At 59.9% G+C, this 27937-nt stretch overlaps 4 protein-coding genes across 10 annotated transcripts; 1 reads left to right on the forward strand and 3 right to left on the reverse strand.

Annotated features, from left to right (window-relative positions):
• The first annotated feature begins 172 nt into the window (after positions 1-172).
• Positions 173-3606, forward strand: THEM6 (thioesterase superfamily member 6). Its single transcript, XM_086337574.1, has 2 exons — positions 173-787; positions 2143-3606. The coding sequence occupies exons 1-2, from the start codon at positions 275-277 to the stop codon at positions 2254-2256; spliced, it is 627 nt and encodes a 208-aa protein (XP_086193700.1). The 5' UTR covers positions 173-274; the 3' UTR covers positions 2257-3606.
• A 3226-nt stretch (positions 3607-6832) lies between these two features.
• SLURP1 (secreted LY6/PLAUR domain containing 1) lies at positions 6833-8108 on the reverse strand. Its single transcript, XM_086337577.1, has 3 exons — positions 7955-8108; positions 7395-7514; positions 6833-7187 (listed from the first exon to the last, which is right to left on the reverse strand). Exons 1-3 carry the CDS (start codon positions 8058-8060, stop codon positions 6988-6990), a joined length of 426 nt encoding a protein of 141 aa, XP_086193703.1. The 5' UTR covers positions 8061-8108; the 3' UTR covers positions 6833-6987.
• A 3812-nt stretch (positions 8109-11920) lies between these two features.
• LYPD2 (LY6/PLAUR domain containing 2) lies at positions 11921-13981 on the reverse strand. 2 transcript variants are annotated; one of them, XM_086337578.1, is made up of 3 exons: positions 13816-13981; positions 12561-12680; positions 11921-12196 (listed from the first exon to the last, which is right to left on the reverse strand). In XM_086337578.1, exons 1-3 carry the CDS (start codon positions 13871-13873, stop codon positions 11988-11990), a joined length of 387 nt encoding a protein of 128 aa, XP_086193704.1. In that variant the 5' UTR covers positions 13874-13981; the 3' UTR covers positions 11921-11987. The 2 variants fall into 2 exon arrangements, with proteins under 2 accessions (XP_086193704.1, XP_086193705.1); XM_086337579.1 differs by having other exon boundaries at positions 13754-13958.
• A 9024-nt stretch (positions 13982-23005) lies between these two features.
• LYNX1 (Ly6/neurotoxin 1) lies at positions 23006-27926 on the reverse strand. Of its 6 annotated transcripts, none has more exons than XR_015141199.1 (5): positions 27841-27926; positions 26702-26903; positions 26409-26510; positions 23591-26202; positions 23006-23399 (listed from the first exon to the last, which is right to left on the reverse strand). XR_015141199.1 is itself a non-coding variant. In XM_086337581.1 (4 exons), exons 2-4 carry the CDS (start codon positions 26751-26753, stop codon positions 26006-26008), a joined length of 351 nt encoding a protein of 116 aa, XP_086193707.1. In that variant the 5' UTR covers positions 26754-26903; positions 27841-27926; the 3' UTR covers positions 23006-26005. The 6 variants fall into 6 exon arrangements, 3 of the variants coding, with proteins under 3 accessions (XP_086193707.1, XP_086193708.1, XP_086193709.1); XR_015141200.1 differs by lacking the exon at positions 27841-27926 and adding an exon at positions 27644-27741; XR_015141201.1 differs by lacking the exon at positions 27841-27926 and adding an exon at positions 27447-27699.
• Positions 27927-27937: the final 11 nt, after the last annotated feature.

The following is a 27937-nucleotide window of genomic DNA, read 5'->3' on the forward strand; positions in this document are numbered from 1 at the left end:
CGAAAGCCGCTCGCGCCCCGGAGTGGGACGAACCACTGAGAGCGTGGAGGGGGGGCCCGCGGCGAGAGGCGGTACTTCGGCCCGCGGAGCCAGGCACGTCGCCCCCTCAGCCGGCCTCGCGAGATGGTTCGCTCCGCCCGCGCAAAGCTCAACGGTTCCCAGGCGGGCCGGCAGAGCAGTGAAACCAGCGCCGCCGGCTGCAACGCTGCGCGCGGAACCCGCACCCGCGCTGACGGCTCTCCCGCGCCCCGCGCCCGCTACGGCCGCCGCCACGATGCTGGAGCTGCTCGTAGCGCTGCTGGCCCTGGCCCTCGCCTACTTCGCATTGCTGGACGGCTGGTATCTCGTTCGCGTGCCGTGCGCTGTGCTGCGCGCGCGCCTGCTGCAGCCGCGCGTCCGCGACCTGCTGGCTGAGCAAAGCTATGCGGGCCGCGTCCTGCCCTCGGACTTGGACCTGCTGCTGCACATGAACAACGCGCGCTACCTGCGCGAGGCCGACGTGGCACGCATCGCGCACCTGACCCGCTGTGGTGTGCTCGAGGCACTGCGCGCGCTCGGGGCGCGCGCAGTGCTGGCCGCTTCTTGCGCGCGCTACCGCCGCTCTCTGCGTCTGTTCGAGCCGTTCGAGGTGCGCACGCGCCTACTGGGCTGGGACGACCGAGCCTTCTACGTGGAGGCGCGCTTCATCAGCCTGCGCGACGGCTTCGTGTGCGCGCTGCTGCGCTCGCGCCAGCACGTGCTGGGCACCTCGCCAGAGCGAGTTGTTCAGCATCTGTGCAAGCGCAGGGTGAGCGTCCCCCGTCCCCCGCACGTCTCCCCTGGCCCCTGAGGACCCCTGGCCTCCTGGCCCCACACTGCCGCTTTCCCTCTGCGGGATGCTCTCCTCCCGCCGGGTACCGCTCCCGCCCTTCCCTTTGGTCCCAGGCCAGGGCCTTCTTCACTGATGCCTTTCTTCGTGGGACCCCTCAGGGTTCCCTGATCACCTCTTTGTAGCAGGACTCAGCATGCCCCCCTCCCGCCGCTTCTTAGGAACCTAGCTCCTCAAGGCTCCCGGCCGCACCCTCCAAACAGGGAAGACCCCTCTCTTCAGTCCAAGTGTGGCTAAGAGTGCTGAGCCCGTCTCACGGGTCCTCGGATCTGAACGAAGGATGGCTTTGGGGTGGGGGTGGTGTCGGTGACAAGAGATTGGTGGGCGTTCTCAAGGTCCTGAGACCCCTTTCACCCAGATTAGAGCTGAGGGGCTGGGTCACCATCCCCTGGGTTCGGGTGAGAATTGAGCTCTCTAGAGCTGCAGGACCTGCGTCTTTTCCAGTTGGAGAAAGGAGGGCGGCAGCACCTGCCTGGGGCTCAAGGCCCCTCCCCCAGGCCTGCTCTTCCCGGCACAGTCGGGCCTGCAGCTGCGGCATGGCAACGGGGCCCTGGGAACGTTGCTGCGGTGCTGGTTGCCAGGGCAGGCACCTGCATGCCAAAGCCAGGACCTGCTGGACACCTTGGTGCCCTTAGGCAGGGCGCTGCCCTCTCTGGCCCTGGACAGGCTCAGAAGAGGGAGACAGCCTCACCTCGGTCATGGTGAGGGCACGCATGATGTATTTCCATTGTATCAGAGGTGGGGAAACAGGCTCAGAGAGGTGATGCAAACTGCTTGAGGCTACACAGCAGGCCAGAGGCCCAGCCTTCTGCTTTTCTGTCTCTTTGAGTCAGGGACACCCCCAGAGACCCTGGATCCCACCCACCTCACAGCCACAGAGATGCTGTGTGTATCCCTGCATCGTCAGGAGACCGGGAGGGGAGAGCCATCGAGGCTTTAAATCCGTGGACTCAGCTGCGACCAAAGTTTGGAGGAGAGGGAGCCAAGGGCACTTTCCTGCAGGGGAGGGTGCCATGAGGTCAGGCGTGGGCTGAAGGGTGACACCCATGCCCGGTGAGGCGGCCCTCACCTGGCCTGGCAGGGATACCCTGTGGACGTCCGGTCCCAGATGGGGCAGAGGGCCCCGGGTCCAGTGTCAGGTTTAACGTGGGGTAGGCTGAGCCCAGTGCCGGGATCTGCCTGCTGAAAGGCTGGTGTGGGGCGGCCCGGCCTCGTGGGGAGGGCTGGGCTCCAGGCAAGTCTGGATCCGGTCTCACCCTCCCCTCCCTCTGCAGGTGGAGCCCCCGGAGCTGCCGGCCGACCTGCAGCACTGGATCGCCTACAATGAGGCCAGCAGCCAGCTGCTCCGGGCCGAGAGTGGGCTCCACGACATTCTCAAGGAGCAGTGACCGCCACAGCCTGCCCACCCTGCCCACCAGCCTTGACCTGGAGGCAGCATGGGCCGGCTGGAGTGGCCTTGTGACCCACCAAGCCCCCTCACATGCTCAAGGCCCTCCCCCACCCCCAATTGATGCCCCTCCGTACCCCATCCCACACCCAGCATGGGGTGGGGGTGACGCAGGCACCCAGGCCAGCTCTGCCCTCGGGGTGATGACAGTGGGCAAACTGGGAGGCCCAGGGCCCTTGGCATGCAGGCAGCAGGGGGTCAGGGTGGGCCGCCTTACAGGTGAAGTCAGGCTTCCGTGCTCTGAGTGGGCAGGTTGCCTGAGGCAGGGAACAGGCTGGGGTTGCGCTGAGCGCCAGAGCTTGGAGTCTGAGGCTGCCATTGGGGGTGGGGCCGGGGGTAGGGCTTGGAGCTGGCCAAGGCCTGGGCCCTAATGTGGGCCCTGAGGAGCTGGAAGGATCAGAGCAGCATTTCAAGGCAGATCCCTCTGCTGCACGTGAGGGCGGGGCAGAGTGTGGCCTGCCAGGGCGCAGGCTGACCGGCCCAGGGTACTCAGGAGAGAGGCCTGGTCACCGGGCGCTGGGGTGGCAGCAGGGCCTGCAGCAGGGGCTTGGGGCTTTGGAGAGTACGATGGGCCCAGCGCAGGTCAGATGTGCAGAGACTCCGGTGGAGGCGGTGAGCTGTCATAGCTGGGGGTGGGGGTGGGGGGTCCTAGTCGGAACCTGCTGCTGAGGAGGGATTGGGGAGAGGCGTGGGGTCCTGCCTGGGTGCCCATAGGACCGTGCTTTGTGACCCTGGCTGGGGTCCTGCCCTCCTGCTGGGGCTGTCCCTGCCTGACTTGACGTCCTGCCCGGCTGTTGATCTGTTAGTTTCTTCCTGCACTGAGAGCTGCTTGCGCAGTGGGCTGGGGCCACACAGGGTCTTCCTGGCTTTGCTCGAGCAGCTCTGTCCTGGCGTTACCAGCCTGCTGAGGTGCCAGCTGGGGCCTGCCCGCTCTCCTGCCTTGCAGCTGGGGCAATGGCCACCTGGGGAGAAGCAGGCACTGGCCCGGGGCCTCAGAGGGCAGCGCAGGTGGGCCTCGTCCCTGGCTGGGGACAGAGTCAGGGCTCTGGGGGTGGGTTCTGCCCTGGGCAGGGTGCCCGCTCACCTGTGTCCCCAGCGGCCCCCGGGGCAGCCCAGAGGGGCCCAGGACTACTCCTTGGCCACCCTGTCCACCCCCGGCAGCGGGGCCGGGAGCACGGCCACAGCCCTCTTCCTCCCCTGCCCCCACGGCGCTGTCTGCCTCAGCCAGTGGGAACATCGTGGTGTTTGTTTTATTTAAGGAAAGCCCAAGAGTAAAGGGCCTTCAATGTGAGCGTGCTGGGGAGTCTTCATTTCCGAAGCCCTTTCTGACGGGGCGGGGGTCGCTGTTGGGATTGTTGGGTGAGCTTGGGGTCCACGCTGGCAGGACAGGACCTATGCCCGTTCTGGTTCACGGGGTCGCGGCCTGAAAGGAGCTGCCCCAAGCCCTTCACAGACAGCCCTCTCCTTCTCTGTGGTTGTCCACAGAGGCCTGGGAGGTCCCACCCCAGACTCTGGGTCTGGGCCCCCAGGCTCCTGGGCTCACTGGGCAGGGTGAGGGCTGGCAGGTGGGGCAGAAGTCAGTGGGCTTTAGTGGGTGGGGTGGGGGGCAGGGTGAACAGAGGGACCATTGTATAGGCCCTCCCAGGAGGGCAGGGATGGGACCCCTGGGACAGAAGGCAGGTGAGTGGTGGGGGGGGGTGGTGTCCGTGCTCTGACCACCTGCCCCAGGAGGGGCCGGCACTGGGAGCGTGCCGGGAGAGAAAGGCTGTTGGAGGTGGCTGGGTGTGCAGCAGGCATTCAGCGATGGGGCGGTGGGGCTGGAGAGGCTTGGAGCAGGGCAGTGCTGTGCTGCCAGGGAGGCTGGCTGGAGCCTCAGCCCTTTTCACCTTCCACCTTCCCCAAGGGCCCTGGGGCCTGCCAGGCGGGGCCTCATGCCTGTCCTGAGCCAATGGCCACGTGAGGGTCACATGGGCCCCCTCCCAGAAGGTCTGTTTCTCTTCACATGACACATGTTTGCGTAGGTCCTGTAGGGAGGGGCGGTGGGGTTTGGGGGATCGTGGCAGGTGACTGAGCTGACCGTTCATTGCCAGACAGGACAAGTTCCTGGTGGGACCACAGACAGGAAACGGTGCACTCAGCCAGTGGCCTCTAGTGACTGGCTGGGAGCATGTGGGACCAGTGGCTGAGGAGACGGAATGGAGGTGCCTAGGCATGGTCTCGGAGAAGGCAATGGCACCCCACTCCAGTACTCTTGCCTGGAAAATCCCATGGATGGAGGGGCCTGGTAGGCTGCAGTCCATGGGGTCGCTGAGGGTTGGACATGACTGAGCGACTTCACTTACTTTTCACTTTTATGCATTGGAGAAGGAAATGGCAACCCACTCCAGTGTTCTTGCCTGGAGAATCCCAGGGACGGGGCATCCTGGTGGGCTGCCATCTATGGGGTCGCACAGAGTTGGACATGACTGAAGTGACTCAGCAGCAGCAGCAGCAGCAGGCATGGTCTGCTTCACTTGGCGTGGTGGGGGTGGGGTTCAGGATGGTCATGGACATCTAGGCTGCATGTGGCTGCCTCAGGGGCATGGGGACTTCTGTGTCCACTTCAGGGAGATGCAGCCCAGCTGGGTGGGTAGGGGAGGTTCTGGGTCCGCACTTGGAGGACAGGCCCACAGCAGAAAGGAGAAGGGTACCTGCTGACTAAGGGGCCTGGCTTCAGGACTGGGGTGTTGGGAGTGTATCTGCAGCCTAGTTCTCGCAAGACCCACTGATCCCATGCAGTGGCCGCTTTTGTTGAGAAGTTCAAGTGACTGTCAGCCCGCATGTGGCCTGGGCACTGGTTCTTCCTAGACCATGCTCCCCCTCCCACACGCCAGTAGGTACAGGACCGTCCACCCCAGGCCCCCGCCCCCTGTGGTCCGTGCGGCATCTGGCTCCCCAGGTGACCGTTCCCCCCCACCCCCGCCACCTGCCTGCGGGACGTCCGGGGAGGCAGAGCTCCTGGGGGCAGTGGTGGCATTCCTTGTCATCTCTCATGATGGAAGAGGCGCCCTTCTTTCTCTGGCCAGTGAGCGGGGAGGGGGGAGTATTGAGAATCTCCCCACCGCAGCTCTTTGTGACCCACCCACTTCCATGTGACGGGAGGTGGGGGTGTGCGATCAGCACCCACTTGCCTCAAGGCCGCACACCCCCGCAGATGGTGTGGACAGCTGCCGTCCACCCTGCAGCCACCTGCTGGCCACTCTTGTGGCCCCCAGCCATGGCCTCCCCAGGTCCCAAAGGGGTGCAGACCAGCGGGCGTGCCCAGGGCCAGGGCAGGGGCTTGGCGGGCCCCCGTGAGCTCAGGCCACCCTCCATGGCTCCCGGTGGAGGTGCAGGCGGGGAGGACCGGTGACCCTGGCGCCAGGCGAGGAGTCCGAAGGGCGCGCGCCCTCTGCTGGCCACGTGAAGGCCCCACAGGTGCCTGCCACCTGCCTTCCCTGGGACTGGTCAGCTGCCACGCCTCTCCCAGCTGCACACCTGCTCTGCACCCCTGAAGCGCCCAGAGGTGCCCCCCTGTTGCTCTGCTGGCGAGGCTGAAGGGGGCAGTGATGTGGCTTCACTGTGCGCCAAGGTGAGTGGTGGCCCTGGCCTCCAGGTGCAGGGTCACATCAGGGTCACATCAGGGGTGGTCTGGAAGTCTGCCTGTGGTGCAGAATGTGGAGAATCTCCAGCCCAGAGGCCCGACAGCAAGGTGACACTGATAGGCGGGGGTCAGTCCAGCTCCTGCTTCCCACTCCCTGCAGTGGGCTTGAGCAAGGGACCGCCAGGGGCGCCAGGGATAGCTGGCAGGGCTTCCTGGAGCTGAAGGATCCTGGGCTCCAGGGGAGTGGTCAGCCCCCAAGGACACTCTGCAGCCCATCCTTGAGCAGACGGGCTAGACCACGCAGGGAGTGGCCCTGAGCCAGCCCTGGGGGTCCGGGGCAAGCCGACACAGCCTTCGTGTCTTGCACACACACTCCCCTCTAATCTCAGCTGTCCCTGGGGCCCAGGGTATAGTAGGCCTGTTGTCGCAGGAGGTGACTGGGGCCTGGAGAGTTGTGTGGGTGCCCGCAGACCCAGGTACACCCCACCCCACACCCTTCGGAAGACCCAGCCTGGGGGGGCAGGCCATCCCCACACACCCTCTTCCTCAGGCCCCCCCTTGTTGCCGCGGCAGACCTGGGCCCCGCAGACCCACCCACCCACGGCGAACACGATTCCATCCTGGGGAGGTGGCATGGGGTGGGGAGGATGCCTCCAGAACCCCAGGAAATATTCTGGAAGCAGAGTCAGATTTTCCTTTGGCTGAGCAATGAGTCCTGGTCAGACTGCAGGAAGGCATTTGTCCCCTGAAGCCTCTGCCTGCCTGCCTGTGAAGCTGCTCAGAACGGCCATGGTGGGCACAAGGCTCGTGTGCCGGAACACACCTGGTCCCACCCAGCTCCCCGAAGGTGGCCCCGTGGGCTCTCTGTGTCCAGAAGGAAGAGATGGTCTCCAGCCTCGGTCTATTTATGTATTCCACAGGTTTGGGGGAGGAGGGCAGAGCGCACCCTGTAACGATTCTCCCCCGGGGTCCCATGAGTAGCCTGGTGCCTGCTGAGCTTGGGCCGTGGGCACGTGCCAACAGAGCGGCCAGCTGGCAGTGTCGGGTGCCTCAGGGAAGGAGGTGGCTGAGGACCACGGCCCCCAGGGGGGCCAGGGCCCCAGCACTGAGCCTGGCAATGCCCACGGAGTTGCAGAGGTCGTGGAAGCAGCAGAAGATGGGGTGGGCAGCCCCGATGCTGTCTGGGTCGGTGGCCTCGCAGGAGCTGGCACAGGTGCTGGTCACCACGGGGCTCTCATTGAAAGGGAACTCTGGAGGGAGGGCAGGTGTCAGAGCACAGTCACCACCGCCCCCACTGGCCTTCCCTGGCCATCCCAGTCTGCGCCCTTCACCTTGCGCTTCCTGCCTCCTCCCAGGCCACCCTAACTGACCGATGGCCTGGAAGTCACCCGTGCCCCTACTGGGGTCTGCAGTGTGGCCCTGAGGTGGGAGCTGGGAGCCCCGGGCCCCCTCCTCACCTGCCTCCACCGTCACCAGCGTGGTCTTGCAGGCTATTTCATTCGGCTTGCAGTAGGTAATGTTCTTGCACAGAGGAAGGGCCGTGGGCTGCTCACAGGTGATGCAACTTAAGGCCTCACCTGGGGGAGGGGCGGGGGCAGACCCTCATCACCCGGCCCTGAGACCCACCCTGGGGGTCACAGGAAGGGCAGGAGAAGAGGCCAGGGGTGGTCCAGCCCCAGGCCCTTCCCCACAGGTCCGCCTGGAGTGTGTGTCGGAGTCCTTCCCTGGAGGACCGCCTTGCCCTGCTGAGTCCCTTCAGGCCCAGCCTCCGGCTTAGACATGATCCCTGCACCGCCCCTTCCCCCAGCCCCCACCCCCACCCCCCTCCCCCGCCGACCCGAGCCTCGGTCTCCCTGCCTGGAGAGCAGGGCGTGACCCCTGCCCTGGGTGGAGCCGGGCTCAGGACCAGAGGGTCAGGGCGGTCAGCCCAGTTGGTGACCCCCTCCCCGCCCCGGAGGTGGGCTGGGCGAGGACCGGTGCCAGGCCCCCCGTCAGCCAGCCGCACCGCCTCTCTCACCCAGGTGCACAGCTGAGGCTGCGGCGAGCATCAGGGCCAGCAGGGCCCTGGGGACGGCCATCCCTCTAGTCGAGCCGAGCGGCCGCAGTCTCCGCCAGCTGCCCATGGGGATTTATACCCAGCCCTTGGGTCCCCACTCTGGGTGGCGGCAGGAGCCGCCAGTGAGTCAGCAGGGTGGAAGCTGGGCAGGCAGCTGGCAGAGGACACTTAGGTGCTGGCCTTCAGGGCGGGAGCCCCGGATGCTGGAGCTGGCCAGGCCAGCCCCTCCCCTGGCCGCCACTCAGGAGCCCCTTCCCACTGCTGAGTGTGGTGCCCCAGGCCCACATCCCCAATGGTTCCCTCATCACTGCCAACCCCTTCCTCACAAATGGCCTTTAGACCAGGCCTGAGCTTCCTGTTCCCAGCCCCAGACAGCAGGGCTCCCGGACCCGCCGTGCGGCCCACCTCCCACCGCACACTGCCCCATGTCCACCCCTGTGCTCTGCCACTCACTGACCCTACCGCCCGTCTCCCCTGTGCCAGAGGCCTCGGTCCCGTCTGCTGTCTCAGCCTCTGGTTTCTCTGTCCTCTGAGGGTGCAGTGGGTGGATGGGTGGGTGTGTGGATGGACGGGCAGATGGATGATGGATGGTTGAAAAGACAGATGGCTCGGTGATGCTTGAGCGAGTGGCTGGGAGGAAGGAGGAATAAACGGATGGACGATGCATGGGTGGCGGGCGGGCTGGCTGGAAAGGGAGGGGGCACATTCCGGCACTTGAGCCTCGTGCCCACTTCTTTCACCACTTATGAAAGAGTAAGAGAGGTGGTGGATGAAGGGGTATGTGCTGGGTGGAGGGTGGGGGTGGGCCCTGCCGTGCGGCAGGGAGTTACACCCCAGTCTCAGAGCTGGGTGACGTGCTGGGAGGAGCTTAGGGCTGGCACTCAGGAGGCCTGGGTTTGAGCCTTGGCTGTGCTGCCGTCTCCGTGTGTGACCTTGGGGTGACTCTCCTTCCTCCAGACTGGATTTTTGTTTTCTGTGATGAAACTAGGAACCCAGGGCAGTTGGAGAGCAGAAGTGACCTGGCCTCGAGGATGGGGAGGTGGTTGCAAGGAAACAAAGGGAATTGTTTGCAAAGGGAGGACCGTGGTTAATCCAGGTCAAACGATGCAGTCACACGCTGCGGGCGTGGCCCAGCACACAGCCGGGCGGCCCTTCCCTGGGGCCTGGGCTGCCAAGGCACGAGGGCTGTGCAAGTGCAGCCAGGCAGGGTCTGGTCTGAGCCTCAGAGACAGTGGGTCCTGGCACCCCCAGGCTTCTGTGCGACCAGGTCTGCTCATGAGCCACCCTGACCCCCTTCTTTTAGATGTAAAGCAGGCAGAGGACCATCAACCCGGGGGGCAGCTGTGAAAACTAGCCAGCGAAGGTTGCGGTGGTGATGGATGTGGAGTGGCGGCCAGGTGGGCTGGTCGGGCTCCAGGCCGGGAGACCCCGTGGGCCGTTGGGGCAGGCCGCTGGAAAGCAGCCTTGAAGGAGCCGGAAGACCTTGGAGGTGGAGATGGCAGGGAGGGTGCTGAGGGCAGTGGGGTAGTGACCAGGATGGACACACAGCCTTCCCGTGTTTGCCTGTAGGGCCATGTGTGTGTGTGTTTACTGAGTCACACCTGGGCGCATAGTCGCTTCAGTCGTGTCTGACTCCTCACGGCCCTATTGACTGTAGCCCCCCAGGCTCCTCCTCCATGGGATTTCCCAGGCAAGAATACTGCAGTGGGTTGCTATGCCCTTCTCCAAGGTAGCTACCTGACCCAGGGATCAAACCGGGGTCTCCTGCATTGCAGGCAGATTCTTTACCAGCTGAGCTACCAGGGGAGCCCTTACTGAGTCTCAATCCAGAGTTTAAGGCTTAAGTGACCCACGGCTGCCCTTGTTTTTGTGAGAGGCGGGAAGAGCCAGGTGGGAGGGCTGGTGGATAGCTGAGGGCAGGGTCTCCTCCTTGACAGGGTCAGCACCCAGAGATGCGGCCCCGGGGGTGGTGTCTGAGACTGTGTGAACGTTCCTGGCCTCCTGGCCCCCACTGTTCCGGGGGGTTTGTCCAAGGTGCTCTCCCAGCAGCACGTCTGCAAGGGTCCTGCCCCTGGGAGCTGGCTGGGAATGCGAGTCTTGCCCGAAGGAAGAGGAGGTGTGGCGTTCCCAGGGTCCGAGGGACAGGAGGCCTCCGAGGCTGCCCACCTCCTGTCCCGCAGGCATGGGGCGCCCTCAGTGGGACTCGACTGTGCGTCCATCGGCTGCTTCCCTCCATCCAGGGGCAGGAAACCTTTAAAGGGGGTGGCGGACAGTGGGGGCTTTCCGGACTCAGGGCTGTGGGCTAGGAGGGGGCACCTTGTGGTGCAGAAGGAAAGCCGTGCAGCCCTGTCTCGATGTGGCTGGAGACTCTGGGTGCTGTGTGCATCCAGGGCCTCAGAGCAGCCTCTGAAGTGGGGCGGGGCAGAGACTGGGGGTGCGTCTCAGGGTACCTGGGGTCCATCTTCTGCCCTCCATCCGTCAAGTGCCCAGGCCTGTGCTCATAGGGCCCGGGGGGAGGGACGGGGGCAGGAAGTGGGTATGAGAGGCCTGTGGGGCGGGGGCTTCCTGGGGAAGCAGCCTGGAGGCTTTGGGCTGGCCCAAGGCCCAGGAGAGACGGAGCTCCCCTCTGCACTGGAGCTTGGGCTGCCTGGGCACCAGGGAGTGGGGCTTGTGAGAGCGGGGCTGGGGGCTTTCTGGGGGACTTTCTGGGGTGGGCTTGGAGAGGGCCTGGAACTCCCCCACTCTGCCCCCTCCGCCACATGACGCAGGGGACCCTGTCACCACAGGCCTGACCCAGGGTAAGGCCTTGTTCAGGGGCTGGGCCGATGAGCCTTGGGGGCTTCGTGGAGTAATCCCAGGTCCTGGGCCACTCTTGGCCCCCCTTGCCTACCTTCCGCCTGGCCTGGCCTGCCATCCTGTACCCAATGTCTCTGTCATTCAAGGGCAGTCCTAATGCCCCCTCCTCCAAGAAGCCACCCCTGATCCAGCCCTGGTGGACGTGGTGTGCCTGTGGGCCCCACTTCCTGTCCTGCCACAGCCAGGCCCCCAGAGCTAGGACTAGTGGGTGTGCAGGTCTAGTGGGTGTGCAGGACTAGTGGGTGTGCAGGACTAGAGGGTGTCTCAGCACTAGTGGGTGCGCAGGACTAGAGGGTGTGCAGGACTAGTGGGTGTGCAGGTCTAGTGGGTGTGCAGGACTAGAGGGTGTCTCAGGACTAGAGGGTGTGCAGGACTAGTGGGTGTGCAGGACTAGAGGGTGTCTCAGCACTAGTGGGTGCGCAGGACTAGTGGGTGCGCAGGACTAGTGGGTGTGCAGGACTAGAGGGTGTCTCAGGACTAGAGGGTGCGCAGGACTAGAGTGTGTCTCAGCACTAGTGGGTGCGCAGGACTAGTGGGTGTGCAGGACTAGAGTGTGTCTCAGCACCAGAGGGTGTGCAGGACTAGAGGGTGTCTCAGGACTAGAGGGTGCGCAGGACTAGAGGGTGTGCAGGACTAGAGTGTGTCTCAGCACCAGAGGGTGTGCAGGACTAGTGGGTGTGCAGGACTAGAGTGTGTCTCAGCACCAGAGGGTGTGCAGGACTAGTGGGTATGCAGGACTAGAGTGTGTCTCAGCACCAGAGGGTGTGCAGGACTAGTGGGTGTGCAGGACTAGAGGGTGTCTCAGCACTAGTGGGTGCGCAGGACTAGAGGGTGTGCAGGTCTAGTGACCATCCCCCCTTACCCCATCACAGGGAGATGGAGGGCCCACAGATGGGGCAGCGGCGTGGGCTGAGAGAGAGCCTGGGCCGGGCAGAGAGGGTGGGGAGATGGAGGGGCTAGAATGGCCAAGGGGGACACGGCCTAGGCTGAGGAGCCAGAGCTGCAGCGGGCAGCCCTCCCCCCCATCCAGCGGGTAGGTCTGCTCCCAGAAAACAGATTCAGGAGGCCTGGTGCAGGTGTGGGCCGTGATTCTTCAGAGGCGCTGGGGGCTGGGCTACATGGGGCTGCGGGCCAGGGTCTAGAGATGGAGGCTCAAGAGTGGGGTGAGCAGGAGGAAGGCACCAGCCAGGCTGCAGGGGCCGCCCAGGGTGGGCGCCCCATCCACGTTGCACAGGTCAGTGTTGCAGCAGGACACGGGCCGGGTCCAGCCGATGCCATCCACGTCCGAGGGCTCGCACTTGCTGGCACAGGACTTGGTCACCGTGGAGTCCCCCAGGAAGGGGTACACTGGGGGCACGGGGGCACCGGCGTCAGGCTGGCCCCCGAGCCCCAGCCCAGCCTCCTCCCACAGCACCCACTCTGGCTCAGCCCCTCTGTGACCTGGCCCCTCCTTCCTTCCACCACCATTGCGCCAGGGGCGCGCAGTGACTTGTTCAGGCTGCCTCGAGGGGTGAGGCCACTCCGTGACTCCCCAGCAAGGCTGCAAGAGCCTCCCATTCCAGGAAGGAGGGTGAGGAAAGAGGGAGGGAGCCTGGCTGCTTGGACCAAAAGCTCTTTCTGGAAATGTCAAAGGTGGTAGCTGCTCTCCGCACACAGGGCCTGGGCTGCAGGCAGCTCCGACTCTGGGGCCCTGCTCACCCGCCCCACTGACCTGTCTCCAGGGAGTAGAGTGTGGTCTTGCACATGGTCTCGTTGACATTGCAGGTGGTGATGGTGACACAGTAGGACACGTCGATGGGCTCAGGACACGTGTAGCATTGCAGGGTGACCACTGGGGAAGGGGCGGCCAGGGCTGGTCAGGCAGGCCTGTCCCTCCCAAGCCTTGGGACTCGAGAGCCCAGGTTTGAGGGGGACAATGCCACCGATCCTCCAGTCGCCAACCAACCAAAACCCCAGGAAGATTCAAGAGCTGCGAGCTGGGTCGCTGAGTCCCGAGGCAGAGTATGCCCCTGGCGGTCGGGCTCAGCCTGCCGGCCAAAGCTGAGATGTTGCTGTGTTGGGGGTGCTGGGGAGGCACACGGAGGTGGGGCTGCACCCACACCTCTGCAGTAAAGGCCCAGGCAGGGGCCCGGAGGGCCTCACTGCAGCAGGTCACCCCCCACACACCCCCGGCGTCCTCATCAGCAACATGCAGGACCCCAAGTGCTGCAGGGGGATCGGAGATCGGGCAGGGAGGTGTATGGTGTGCAGGGTGGGCTGAGCCGGGCCTGCTGTGCCCGCTGGTGGAAGCTTAACAAGGGTGAGGAGGAGAGCTCAGGCCCAGAGGGACCCAGGTGGGTCAGGGTGCGGGCTGGTGGGCTGACCCCTTCCTTCCAGCGCCAGTGCCCCAGCCGGGTCCCTGCAGCCTGGCCCTCCGCCCCTACTGCTGTTACTGTGTCTCCCAGACACTTCCGTTTCCTCCTGGACAGAACAGCCTGGCTGGGGCCCACCCCACCAGCTCCTCCTCAGGTTGGGAGTGGGGCCCGTGAGGGTCTGGGTATCTGAGACCCAAGTCCCCCAGGATGTCCGGTCTGCTTCCCTCTTCACCTACTGCTGCCCCCACCCCAGTGCCTCCCTGGGGTCGCCACGGCATCTCCTGAGTCCTGCCCCAGGAACCACGGCCCCGGAATCTGGGAATGTGACTCTGACCTTGCCCGCCTGCCCCAGCGGAGAGCCCGTCCCTGGTGCCCACGCCCCTGATGAAGGGCCACTCCCCACAGTGGGCACCCAGGGCCTTGGCGGCCAACCACTCTGCCAGTCCCAGCCCTGGACAGCGCCTCCCGCTGTCCCCGTCCTCATCCTCCCTGGGCCCCAGGCACTCCTCTGCCGGTGCCCCTCTGTGCCTGCCCCCCATGCCTTCCTCACCTCCCTGCTTTCTGCCTTTCCCTGGCCCCTGCTGCTCCCTCCGGCCGCCGGGCACCCCTCACCGAGCTCACAGCAGGCGGCCAGCACCAGCGCTGGCAGTGCCAGCCGTGTCCCCCACATGGTCTGGTTCCTGCAGCACGTCGGTCCTAGGCCTACCCCTCGGAGGGGATGGGAGCACCGTGCAGCCACCCAACCCGTCAGCCGTGCAGATTAGGTGGATTGGTTTCCCGGGTGGTGGAGGTACGGAGGCCCGCCCCCTACCCGGGGGCCCCACCCACTTCCACCTGAACCCGATCCTCCGTGGCTCTCCTCCGCCCCTCCCTGCCCCTTCCTCATTCCTCCGCCTCCCGCGGTCTGGGCCCCTCCCCGCACCCTTGTGACCCCCTCATGACCCTTCTCTCATGGTTGGGGGTCCTTGCCTGCCTCTGTAACTCCCTCGGGGGTGCTCTGACTTCTCCCCACCAGACAGTACTGCCCCTCAGGATGGTCTCAGCCTGCCTGGAAGGGAGCGGCAGAGGGGGGCTCCCCTGCACCCTGACTCCCGCCTCTGTCAAGGGCCTTGGATGCCCACTCCTGTCTGCGGTGTTGAGTCCTGGGCTAGTGGTTCTGGGTTCGAGTCCTCCCAGGGTGCCCAGGCCCCAGTGCACGGCTTCTTTGAGGTGGTCACGTGGGGCATCCTGATGGGGAAATGGTCGCCTGGACAACCAGCCAAAATGTGCTCAGAGGCTAAGGGCACAAAGACAGCAAAACTGCTGGGTCAACAGAAAGATCCTGGACGGTGGCAGGGGAGGGGGAGGGGGACACGAATCCTGGTGTCCCCTCCAGGGTCCGGCACGCCTTGATCGGAGCCCCTGGCCCCGCTGCAGGTCAGCGAGTTGACAGGATGGGCCTGGCCCCAGACTCAGAAGGGGGAGAAACGGACCCGGTCCTAGGTTCAAGCAGCTCCAGGCACTGCTCCCCAGCCCGCCCACACCCCCACCCCACCCCGCCCCCCGCCCCGGGGGCTGCACCTCGGCCTTTCCAGGGTCTGCCCTGTCTGTGACCCTGCCTCCCCACTCTGGGCCCCACGCTGCCCGAGTCAGCATGGGTAGGTGTGGGACAGGGCTGTTGACAGGCCTGGTTGGCCGGGCTGGGCCCGACTCACCCGGCTCCACCACAGCCCGGCTGGGCTCCTCCCTCCTCTCCCACCGGGTCCAGATCTCACTCCCCTCCAGCTCCACCCCTGCCTTCCTGCTCCAGGGTGTCCTTCCCTCCTCTCGTCCTGAGGCTGAAATTCTGCCTGGGAACCTCCCACTCCACCCGAGGGCCCCCAGTGGCTTTTTCTAGTCCGGGGGCAGCAGCTCCATGTGGGCTGTGGTCTTTGATCCTGAGACTGGGAGAGCTGCGGCTCCCTGGGCACCAGGGTGGGGAGAGGCGACCAGCCTTCCCTAAACACCAAGAAGGTGTCAGACGCCCAAGACGGTGTCAGACCCTGGACCTGGTTCCTGACACCACAGCGAGGGGCGGTGCCAGAGTTTCAGATTCAGGATGAGAGGCTGTCGCAGCAAGTTGACAAGCTGGTCACTTCAAAGGAAGTGCTGGATGACAGCCAAGACGGCAGCCGGGCCTGTCTGATTCTGCCGCTCCCCAGGACGCCGGGGTGATGCTGGGCGCGGCTAACAGGAGCAGACAGCACCTTGCACACCCGAGCTTCCTCCTGGGCCATTCTCCCAGCGGCTGGACCAGCCCAATGCCTTCTGTCCTTAGACCCAGAGACCTCACCTGTCCTTTTCTTCTGGAACAAGTCTGGCCTCTGGGCGTTAGCTCCTCCTAGAGAGCCTTTCTGAAGTCACAGCTGTGCACAGAGTGAGGAGGAATGTGCCCCAGCCAGGGTCTGGGTGCTCTGCTGGGAAGCCTCCCTGCTAAGAGATCTATGCCCTTCCCTGTTCCTCTAGAGGCCTTGGGGTCAGTGTGCACAGTGTGACCAGGGTCAGAGGTCAGAGTGTGAGAGATCAGTGTGACCAGGGTCAGGGGTCAGACTGTGACCAGAGTCAGGCTCAGTGTGTGACTGGGGTCAGGGGTCAGGTGTCACCTTCACTTCGTCTGGGAAGCTCTTGTGTCCTTAGAAAGAACAAACTAGACAAGTAGGTTAAAAAGGCAGGGAGCAGAGGTCAGTAAAAGAATTACTGTAACTGGCAGTCCAAGCAGGAGTAAGAACCAGTAGCAACTTTGATCTTGGTCCAGGTAGAGTCAACACTTGAGTTACCCTCTTCACAGGAATGGAGCCATTTGGAGTGGTCATATATATTTTTTTATGTATTTTAACCTAGTTAAAGTAGTTGAAGGACTGACAACCTGAACGTTAGCAGACAAAATAAATCTTTTTTTTTCCAGGAGAACGAGCCTGAAAGCCAATCCGGACATGGTGCTTTGCCAGGTAGCCAGTTGTCTACGCTTGTCTGAGTAGGTTCTAGCCTTTTAATGTGGTATTAACATATAAGCCAAAGTAGTTGTCTCCAGTAACAATTTTAGTGTTTTTCTAGGTATGAGAAGATGTAAGAATTTGGGCTCAAGAAAATGCTTACATGAAGATATCTAACTATCTGAAGGCCTGTTTTGTCCGTTTTCCCAGAGCACAAACTGAGTGCCTGATTTCTGCTCTCCGCCCTGAGTTCCTTCAGGGGGCGTGAAGGGCACAGCAGCTGTAGTGGCGTGATTTGACCTTCGAAGAGGCAGCAGCGAGTGCCAGTTTTCAGTGGGCAGGGCCCCTTCACAGCCACAGGTTGGCCACGGTTTGGGGGCATTTCGTGACCATTTTGTCCCTCGGTGCCGGGAATGCTTACTCCCAGGTCTGTCAAAGATTTCACTCACGGGCCACTCAGCGTGCTGATTCTGGACCAGGCCCCACGAGTAGCCAAAGTCTCTGGACCGCACCTACCTTACCGGCCTCTTGGTCCAGGGAAATAGTCCCTCTTGTTGCTTCTTCTTCTACCTGCAGTCACACTATTACAATCATTGATCTCGTATGGAACTGTAGCCCACCATTTTATCAGGGGCTCAGTCACACACTTGGTAATGTAAGAAACAACACTTTTTGAAACGGGCAATATAGAAAACTATAATAAATAATATATCAAATATATTATATTTATAATTTATATTAAACATATTAAATTCTGTTAATAAAAAAATTTATTTACCTAATTTTAATTTAATCTTAGAAAGCCCCCTCCCTTTTTAAACAAATCTTGAAGAGGTTATATTTTTGCATGGGCGTCAGAATGAAACCACAGCCCTCTGTGATGACAGGCTTAAGAAGCACGTTTAAAATCTCATTGCAATTCAATAGGCAAAGCAACTTGGTTGCTGCTGTGACATATAGCATTTTAAGAGAGTAACTAGAACCATGACTAATGACATTTACCAGGACATGTCAGGTCTTTACGAATTCCATTTAATTGTTAGAACACCTGTATTAGTAACACGTACCACAGAATAGTTACAGTGTAACAAGGTATTCACATAGCAAAAATAACAATGAAAGATTTCAAAGGCAGTTCAACATCTTAAGAAAACTTGTACCATGTACAAAACTCTTTTATCAGGTTTCCAAAAGCCCCCTTTTTCACTTTGTGTATCCAAAGTAAAACTTTTCCCACACAGAAACAGTCACCTGTGAGCCAGACCTACTTCCTTTTCCCTTAAGAAAATGCAATTTCATTCCTCATACCGTGTTTACCAAAAACACACATCTTCCTCTCTTTAAGGAACCAAGAACTGATCTTATCTTAGCATTCCATAGATGGGAGAGCGTAAATACCAGTGATAATTTCTAAAAGCCTTTGCTTTCTTATAGAATACATCTCAGGATGACACCAACCATTCTTCATTAATAGTCCAAAATGTCTTTAGTTTTTCTGTAAGAGGAAATTAGTTTCCAGTTATCAGTGCTTCAGAATCTAATTTTATTTAGAAATGACATAGCTAGTCAATAAACTTTTTCATCACTTAGTTTAGCATAACCCTAGAAATTCAGGTTACCAAAATCTGGACAGACTGTTTTAGACAAAGGTCCGTCTAGTCAAGGCTATGGTTTTTCCCGTGGTCATGTATGGATGTGAGAGTTGGACTGTGAAGAAGGCTGAGCACTGAAGAATTGATGCCTTTGAACTGTGGTGTTGGAGAAGACTCTTGACAGTCCCTTGGACTGCAAGATCCAACCAGTCCATTCTGAAGGAGATCAGCCCTGGGATTTCTTTGGAAGGAATGATGCTAAAGCTGAAACTCCAGTACTTTGGCCACCTTATGCGAAGACTTGACTCATTGGAAAAGACTCTGATGCTGGGAGGGATTGGGGTCAGGAGGAGAAGGGGACGACAGAGGATGAGATGGCTGGATGGCATCACTGACTCGATGGACGTGAGTCTGAGTGAACTCCGGGAGTTGGTGATGGACAGGGAGGCCTGGCGTGCTGCGATTCATGGGGTCGCAAAGAGTCGGACACGACTGAGTGACTGAACTGAACTGAACTGAACTGAAAGAATAATTATTCTTAACAGAGTTTATCTAAAAGCTCCAGTCTAATTTGCATCCTTTCCTTAAAAATTTCTTCACTGGAGTTACTTTCCTTGCTGACAAAACTTGTAACAGATATAACAAAATTTTATTTAACTTATATTAAATGTAGTCACAATGAAAATATTATGCTTAATGTTAATGACTCTTAGACCTGTCTATATGAGATCAATAAGCATTAATACCAGCTGTTAATTTAATACTAAATATTTCACAGTTTACATGAACCTGAAATTTATTTAGCTTAATTTTTCTTAGAATTAAGTGCATTTGTACTTAGAATTACAAGTTTCATTTGTAAGTGCTTCAGTTCATTTCAGTTCAGTTCGGCCGCTCAGTCGTGTCCGACTCTTTGCGACCCCATGAATCCCAGCACTCCAGGCCTCCCTGTCCATCACCAACTCCCGGAGTTCACTCAGACTCATGTCCATCGAGTCAGTGATGCCATCCAGCCATCTCATCCTCTGTCGTCCCCTTCTCCTCCTGACCCCAATCCCTCCCAGCATCAGAGTCTTTTCCAATGAGTCAACTCTTCGAATGAGGTGGCCAAAGTACTGGAGTTTCAGCTTTAGCATCATTCTTTCCAAAGAAATCCCAGGGCTGATCTCCTTCAGAATGGACTGGTTATAAGTGCTTACTTTTCTTTAAACCAATTGAATAGAGTTCATTTACAATTAAACTCAGCAATATTATCTAAAGACAAAGACACATATTGAGACACACATATATACCTGAACAGACAGAGATGTCATAGTTTCTGATTGAGATTTAAAATGTCTCTTAGCCCCTCTTTTTTCCCCTTGGCTTGAAATTCTATTAAAAATTACCTCAAAGCTAAAGTTTCAGGCAAGGTGGGCTGTGTATCTCAAGGACATGATAAGAGTTAATTTCAAGTTTTCTCTAGGTATACATTTTTTTAACAAGCTTTGTGACTGTTGCTCAATTGTGTGTGACTCTCTGTGACCCCATGGACTGTATAGTCCATGGAATTTTCCAGGCCAGAGTACTAGAGTGGGTAGCCTTTCCCTTCTCTAGGGGATCTTCCCAACCCAGGGATTGAACCCAGGTCTCCTGCATTGCAGGCAGATTCTTTACCAGCTGAGCCACCAGGGAAGCTCAAGAATACTGGAGTGGGTAGCCTATCCCTTCTCCAGGAGATCTTCCTGACCCAGGAATCGAACCAGGGTCTCCTGCATTGCAGATGGATTCTTTACCAACTGAACTATCAGGGAAACCCAAGCTTTTAACAAGCCAGTTTTTAACTGCATATGCAAAAATAACTGATTTTGCAATTTCAAAAAAAAGAAATTTTGTTTCAGCCCATTTTCTCCAGAGTCTAAAGAATATTGTGGCCACACTCTTTTTTTCTTTCTGTGATCATGGTCTCCTAATTAAATTTAAATCAGAGAGTGCTCAAATTGACTCTGACAACAGGGGCAGGTTGACTGATAAAATCTTGTCCCAGCAGAGACTGTCTCTCTGGGGAGGTGAGGCCTTTGTCCTGTCAGAAGAATCTGAAGGAGTAAGGGAAATTAGGGTAACCCTAACCCTAACCCTGCCTGCGAGATAGGAGAAATTAAAAGGGAATTTTTTAGAATGTTAGGAGAATTTTTCTGATTTCTTAGGCTTTTGATTATAGGAGAAAGTCCTAGACATAAGGGACCCTCAGTCCATTTTCCCATCCTGTGGCAATAAAGATAAGAGACCCATTTTCAGGTCATTTTTTAATCCCCAACTTAAAGGCCAGGCACTGCTGCAGTAAGACTTAATTTTTTCCTTTCTTAGCACATCTGTGTTTCTTCTGGCTTAGAAAGGGATCCACCCACATTGAATAGCCTGCAACCAAGAACACAGAGCTTGTAGCAAAGTAATCCAGTATACCAGTATACAATCCATTTAGGAGGACCTGAGCATCCCCTGAATTCCATTCGATCTTATTGTCTGATGAGGTTTTGAGTCATGAATCCACTGAATCATGGCCAGATGTCTCTGGCCCCGCTTTGATACCCTGCACAGGGTGTCCAACCCAGCATGGCCAGAGAAGGGCTTTTAGACCATTGCCAGCGTGTCGCCAGGGCTCTCCTTGAGTGAGGTCTGTTGTAGCATCACAGTCTGCACTAAAGTGGCCAGGCTGACAGGCTGGCTGTTACAGTGCGTGGGCTGTCAAGTCCTGGAGTGAAGGGGAACTCCTAGAGGGACAGAGGTGGCCACAGTGGGAAACGCCACCAGGGTCAGGGTCTGAGGGTTGAGAGGTGGAAGCATTTCCACAGAGGATTTCTGGACACAGAGTAAGATGGGAGATTAAGCAGAAGAAGAACCCCAAGTGTATCACTCCACTTGTGTGGGGTCTAAGGTAAATCTTGTTTCCCAAGTTAGAGTAGGTAAGAGAAAAAGTAAAGAGCTGGGAGCAGGCCGGTGAGCAACGTGGGGGGAAAAGATGCTGGAAGGCAGGGAGGGAGTGTTTCTGGAATCCTCCCCCTAGAAGGGGGAGGTAATTTTTGTACCCTAGGAAATAAAGCGCGTCAGGTAGCAGGGTGCAGTTGTTGGAGGCAGGGGCAGGTGCCGAGCTCCAGCTCCCAGCACTTTACTCCCAACGTTGATGAAGACACAGTCCTTGGGCATGGGGTCGTAGTCTAGGCAAAGTGAGAGAAAGCGGGAGATAGGAAAGAGAAGAGAGCCTGGGCTCCTTCACCGAGCTGATGAAGCCTTGTAGGTCTTGGGAAGGGAACAATGCAGAGGGAATGTGAGCGCAAGCCAGTTCCCATGGAGGAGAGACAGAGAGCAAAAGTCAGAAGTCTCCAGCCAGCAGCGTGGGCGAGACCTGCAGCTTACCTAATTCCCAGGTTGCAGCCCCCTCCCTGCCACCCCCGGGGTTTAGGCACCATTTGATCTCAGCGAGGCAGCAGTGAGCAGTGGCATGAGGCAAGATCTTAATGCCCTGCCCAGGAATTGAACCGAAGGAGCCTGAATGAAAACCAGGGATTCTAGCCACCAAACCAGCAAGGGTTAGAGGCTAGAAGCTGTTTTCTCCTGGATCTTTGCCCCTTGTGAAAAATGCATTTATCACGTGGGCAGAAACTGTAAACGCAGGTACAAAGTTTATTATTAGGGACATTGTGCAGCAGCAAGTGGGAGGACCATAGAGAAATGGTTTAGCTGAGATAGAAGCAAGGCAGAGATGCACACCCAGAGAGGAAGGGTGTGGGCAACCCCCCTGCTGAAGAGGAGCCCTGTAAAGAGGCCGTTAAGTCATTTCTATTGCTCAGTTCTTCTGGGTCTTTCCCTTCCTTCGGGCTGGCTATCTGGTTTCTTTCTCCACACCTGACTTACCCTGGGACCCTCCCCTGGGATGTGCACACACCCCTCAGCCAAGATGGATCTGTAAGTGAAGGCTTCTGAGAGGAGCAAGACTCATTATGGTCTGGAGTTACCCCTTGATTTTTGACCCACAAAAGAGCCTTTCTGTGCGTATGTAGTGTCTCCCTTATTCCAAAAGGGGGAAGTGGAGATCCCTTCATCCTTTACTCAAACAGGATTTTGCACTGCTCTGTCCTTGCCATGACTATTGCCTTAAGGCATTCACAAGAGGAAAACACTGACTATTGACTCTGTTTCTGTTGTTACTTTCCTGTCGGAAGGCAAAAAAGAGGCTGACTGTAAACGCCTTAACTGGAAACTACCTGTCTTTTGCCTCAGGAGATGCAAATAGGAGGCCAGTTGTGAATGTCTAACCGGGAGCCCACGTATCTCCTACACCAAGGCCTGCGAGCCCACTCCTGTCCCTAAGCTTGCAAATGAATCTCAAAGCCTCAAAAGCGGAAGCTTCACCAGCACGCCAGCCTGCAGTGAGTAGGTGGACCAGTTGTCCTCCAGAAAGCCAGAGCAACAGTCCTGTTTTCCCATCTGTCAAGTGGGCCTCCCTCCAGAAGCAGTGGCTTGAGAGGCCTGCCCCCTGGGGAGTGATGATGGTCATGATCTTGACTGTTTGCTCGGGCCTGTGGGTGTTTGCCCAGTGCTGGGGAGGGGTGGAGTGGCGAGGAGCAGAAAGGCCGTTGCTCTTAAGAGAGGCCCCGTGATGGGTGCCAGCCCGGAAGAGTGATCCTGAGAGCAGGAGCCAGACCTCCTGGGAGTGACGTGCCAGGCAAGCCATTCTGCTAAAACGGGCGATGTGCTGTGGGGGCAGCAGAGGTGACCGTCTGCAGGGGCCAGTCCTGCCGGCCCAGGGGCCCTTGTGTGTCCACTCTGGCAGCCCGAGAGTGGCTTTTGTCCTTCCCTCTACCTGGTGGGCCCCTCTGGGATGGTCGGTCTCAGACCCCGCCCCCCAGCAGAGGAAGAACTAGCTAGTGTTAGGAGTAGAAAGCTGGGTGCTGGGTGGGTTCCTGGGGTCCTGCCTCCTCTCCAGCCCCATCAGCCTTTCCCAGGGGCCAGCTGGGTGACCTGGTAGGTCGGTCTCGCTTCCTGGGAACCAGAACCAGGGCTGGTCCCAGTGAGCCCCGGGGCTTCTCCTGCCTTTCCTGCTTGGCTCCCCTCCCCTGGGTTATCATCTGCCCTGGTCCAGGGCTGGCTCCAGGGCCAAGCCTGGGAGAACCAGGGTAGGTGGGAGTCTAGGAGGGACAGAGCCAGCAGGACCAGCCAGACCAGATCACCGGGGTTGAGTGCAACTGGGTGGCTGGTGAGGACCGAAAGAAAGCAGGTACATGTATTCATTCATTTATTCACTGGCTTGAGGCGGTACAAATGACATCTCTGGTGTACACAGAGGGGGGCCATAGCCTGAAGGCTATTCCATGCCCCATAGTGGCAAGGCTTGGGGCATGGGCCTGGGAAGTGCCTGGACCTCAGCAAGTGGACTGAAGGGGAAGGGCACCATCTGTTCATCCGTCTGTCCATTCATTCCCCTGGGGCCTCCGGTGTGCTGGGCCCGGGGTGGGCACTTAAGCCACAGCCTCCCTCACTCGCACCAGGCCCCAGTTTGGTGGGTGCTATCGTCCTCATTTTAACCACAGAACAACTGAGGCTCGGAGATGTGAAGAAGCAGCTCCAGGTCAGCCTGAGCGGCAGGACCCAACAAACTTGGCGGGGGGTGGGGGGGCTGGGATAGAAAGGAAAGAGGCCTTTCAGTTTCTTTCCACCTTTCTCAGAGGGTTAGAATCATGAAGAGACACATTTCATTGCCACAAATCACACGCTACAAAGGGAAAAGGAGAAGCAGCCATCCGACCTCCCCTCTGGAGCGTCGTCCACACCCAGGCACCAGCCACGGGGCACCCATGCCCTCCTTACATGATGGCGCCAGAACCAGTCCGGTTTCTGGGTCAGAGCTCTGGCACTGGCTTCTCAGCTGGACTCCAGACAGACGGATGGCGCAGGAGCCCAGGGAGGGCGGTCCACAGAGGGCCTCACCTGCTCAGGCAGCCGCTACTGGGACGCACAGGCTGCTTCCGGACTTGAGATGCCGCCAAGAGCTGCAAGGATGAGCTCGCCCACCGCCCGCCCTGCGAGGCTCTCGTTTCTGTTGGGGCCCCACGGCCCTGACACAGGTGGGGAAGGGGTCTGGCCCAGACAAGCCTGCAGCGCTGGGCGCCCCTCTGCCCTCCTCTTTGCTTTCCACCCTGGTCCAGCGCCCACACACCGGGCTGAACCCCTTGACTGCGGCATTTATGGCTTCTCACACCTAGCTCCAATGTTTTTCTTCTAAGCTTTCCTGACCTGAAGCTGTTATAATTACTTTACATGCTAAAATCCTTTTAAACTTATTAACCCACCTTCCCAGCTTCCCCTTTCTCTCCCAGCTGATGGGAGAAGCAACTGCACGGTGGGGCGGGGTGCGGTGGGGTTGGGTTGGGGGTGTGGTGGAGCAGGGCAAGAAGTCCAGCCCGCCTTGGGCAGCCACTTCATCTCTCTGTCTCAGTCTACCTATCTGTGAAAGGGGCGGTTGACAGCTCCTACACGTAGGGCTGTGCTGGAGTGCTTAGAGCCACAACTGCAGGGAAACTGGCAGCTGTTAGTTACTAACCTTCTGGACAGTCAGTCCCGGCAAGTTCACCTGTTTGGTGTCCAAGGCTCTGCTGGTGCTCCTGCCTTTGCAAAGCCACACATTTCCCACCAGGGGGCCGGGCCTGGGCAGGAGGGGAACATCTTCCCGCAGCTCTGTGCTGGGTTTCTCCCCCAGCCAGGCAGAACCATCTGTGCAGGTGGTGTGGGCAGACTGGCCCCTGGCACTGCGGCAGTGCCATGGGCGTTGGCAGGGGCCCGGGTCAGCGTGGACAGATGGATGCAGGAGGCAGGAGTAAGATGCTCCCTCCGGCCCCCAACACAGCACTCTCAGCTGCCACTGGAGGCAGGGCTCCACTCCATCCTCGCTGGGACTGGGCCGGGGGAGGGATGACCCTGTCTGGCCGAGGAGCCACTAGACCCGGGACAAAGCGCTTGCACAAGCTGTCAGTGACCCAGCTTCCCAGGCCTCTCATGCTGAGTCAGCAGAGTGGTCTGCCCGCGGCTGCCCCTGCTATTAGCCTGCACGTGCAGCGGGGGGTTTGGTCTCCTCCCTGAAGTGAGGGAGCAGCAGAGAGCTGCTCCTAGGGATGAGGCAGGAGCGCTCCAGCCGGTGCAGAGCTCTCGCCTCCCCGCGGGCAGGGTCAGAGTCGAGGGGCCGCGAAACCCCCGGGACAGCTGGCGTGGCCTTAGGGCCTGAGGCCGGCGCGCCACGCTCCCCTTCAGTCAGGACCCTGTTGCGATCGCCCACGGCCAGAGGCGAGGGAACGCCCGCTGCGCGCAGAGGGAGCACGGCCCGATCCTTCTGCTGTGATCCCTCCTCCCGTCCTCTGCCTCTCCGGCCTCCCGAAATCCGCCTTCCCCTCCTCTCCGGCTGGCCCAGCCTGCCCAGTGCGGCCAGACCGTCCGGAGAGGGCGTCACTCCCGCCCCCGCGTGTCCGTGTCCGACGGGGTTGGGTGAATCCTTTCGGGCACCCGGCAAGAGTTCACTCCGTAAAAGGGCACCCTCCGCCAAGCCTGCTTAAGGCAGGAGGCCAGGCTTCGGATGGCTGCGGCTCAGCACCCTTCCCTCCTGGCCGGCCCAAAAATAGCCCCGGGATCAGCTGTCAAGCTCCACCAAATATAGCCTGATCTATCCAGACCCAAGTCCTGCACAGGGGCCCAGCGCCGGATCCGGAGGGCCCTCAGGGGCCTCTTCAGGCTGAGCTAGTCCCTCCCCTGCCACAGCCCAGGGGCCCAGGCCTGCCTCCCTCTGCCCTCCAGCCCCCTCTGCCCTCCAGCCCCCTCCGCCCCAGGCAGCCCTCCTGGAGCCCCGGAGAGCCTACTTCCTGAAACCGGCCCCCACCCCCGGGGCCCCGATCGTCCCTCCCCCTCCAGCACACCTACAAGGCAGAGGGGCCAAAGGGCCCCTTCAAATCAGTGTTCCTGGGCCAACAGCACACTGTGCCCATGTTCCAATCCTTGGATGAGGAGAGGCTTATCTGCCTCGTCAAAGCCAGAAGCCTTGGGAGGTGTAGTCCCACATCAGCCTTTAGGAAACCAGATCACAAACGGGAAGCAGACCTCAGGGTGGCTGGGGGAGGTCCAGTCCTCTTGCAGACAGTCCTGGGTGTGGCTGGGGGGTCCGGGGAGGGCAGAGGGTAGGTGAGGGGTGCAGGGGGAGAGGGTGGGGCTATGCTGCTCAGGGCTTTGCCCTCCCTGGCTTTAGAACAGACCCCAGAGGGTGGCCAGGAGTATAAGGGCCAGAGCCAGGGTCGCGGGGGTGGCAAAGCCAGCACCATTACAGAGGTCATACTGGCAGCAGGAAGTAGTGGATGCGTGCTTGGAGTAGCCGTCGTACACAGTCTCAAAGCAGCTGGGCACACAGGACTTGCTCACCTTCATCCTGGTCGGGGTGTAGTCTGCAGAGGGGGGGAAGGCAGGCCAGGACCCTGAGAGGGGCCAACCCAAGCATGCAGGGCCATTAGGCCAGGATCCCCTCTGCCTGGGGCTCCCAGAAAGGATCCTGGAGCAGGTGGGAGCCTCCCTCTTCAGCCTCCCCCATTCTACCCTCTGCCCCGCCCCGGTGCTCCCCAGAGAGAGCTGGGGCAGCATCCCAGGAACTCACAAGTGCGCGTCGTCATGCAGTAGGAGACCATGGCCGGGCAGCGCATGGGGTTGAAGCAGTTCTCCCCATTGTAGGCACACACATGGCAGTCCAGAGCCTGAGCTGCGGCCGGGGAGGGGCCGCAGGGAGAGGGGGTCAGAGAACAGGGAGATCAGCCCCCAGGTCCCATCACCTTCCCCAGGAAGAACTGGAAGGAGAGGTGGTCACTGGGATTTCTGCCACCATCCCCCCAGCTCAGCCTGGCTGACCCCAAAGGTGGGTCTGTCCATCCCTATGTTCTCCATCCATCTTACCCACAGGGAGGCCCACCAGGGCCACGAGGAACAGGGCGAGCAGGGGCGTCATGGCCGGGGGCTAGAGGGCAGAGTGAGAGCAGGGATGTGGAGAGCGGTTGGTCCTTGATTCAACTCAGGCCAGGGCTGGGGCAGGGCACAGAGAGGGTGGGACAACCCCCTGCCCCCCTGGAGCTCCTGGTCAACTGGAGGCGCTGTATTCCTGCAGAGAAGGGAGCAAGGACGGGAGGTCATAGCAGGGCCTGAGGCACCCACAGGGGGCTTGGGCAGAGGGGCCACCCAGTTCAGCCTGGAAGGCTTCCTGGAGAAGGAGACACAAATGAGATGAGAAGGAAGCAGGGTGGGATGCTTCAATGAGAGACACCAGTGCCTGCAAAAGGCCAAGACCCGTGCACACCAGATGAGGCAGTGCCACAGCTAGGGTGGGGTGCCAGGTGAAGGCTGGAGGAGAAAGCTTGAATGCTAGGCCAGAACCCACACCCTCCCTAGGGATGGTTGGGGCAGGGGCCCTAGGGAGCTGGCACCCAGCCCTCCCCAACCCAGGACCCTGAGTACAAGGGCGCCCTTGGGCCCGGGAACAGGCCTAGCCTCACTGCTCTCCTCCCCTGTGCCTCTGGTGTGTCCTTGCACGGACTTTGAGGGCTCAGCAGGGGCCCCTCTCCTGGGAGGCCTCCGGAGCCCTCCGCCACCGCGGGGCTCGCGGCATTGGTGGGCTGCAGCTCTGTCCAGTCTGCAGGGGACGCACTCTGAAAGGACTGCAGGGGGGCCCTTGGCAGGACAAGAACTTCCCAGCCGGATCTGCTGTCTGGAGCGGAGATGCCCCCTCTCCAGACAGGCTCTGGGCGAAACCGACAACTTCCCTCCCTGCGCGGAGACAGTCCAGCCCCGCCTCTGCGCCAAGGGGGGCTAAATCAGACTCTCCCCTTCCAGAGAACAACAAACCCGTTTTCCATGACCCATTTTCAGGGCGTCCCCCTCGGGGTACCGAAGGTCTGAGTAAGGCCGGGCCCGCAGCGCCAGCTCTTCCCCGCCCTCTCCAGGGGAGCCCCGCCCCCGAGACTGCGGTCCCAAGTTGGGGGATGACCTCAACCATGACCTTCATTCACCACACCGAGGCCCCGTTGGCGCCTGGGACTCACCCGCGGCCGCTCTCCAGCCCCTGCAACTCGGGTCTGACAGCGCGGCCGTCCCTCCGTGCGCCCCGCAGAGACCACGCCGCGTTGTCGCCCCCGCGGC

Source organism: Bos grunniens, chromosome 14 (genome assembly GCF_055505025.1).
Source record: "Bos grunniens cultivar Pamir isolate PY7600 chromosome 14, Bosgru_T2T1.0, whole genome shotgun sequence".
NCBI lineage: Eukaryota > Metazoa > Chordata > Mammalia > Artiodactyla > Bovidae > Bos > Bos grunniens.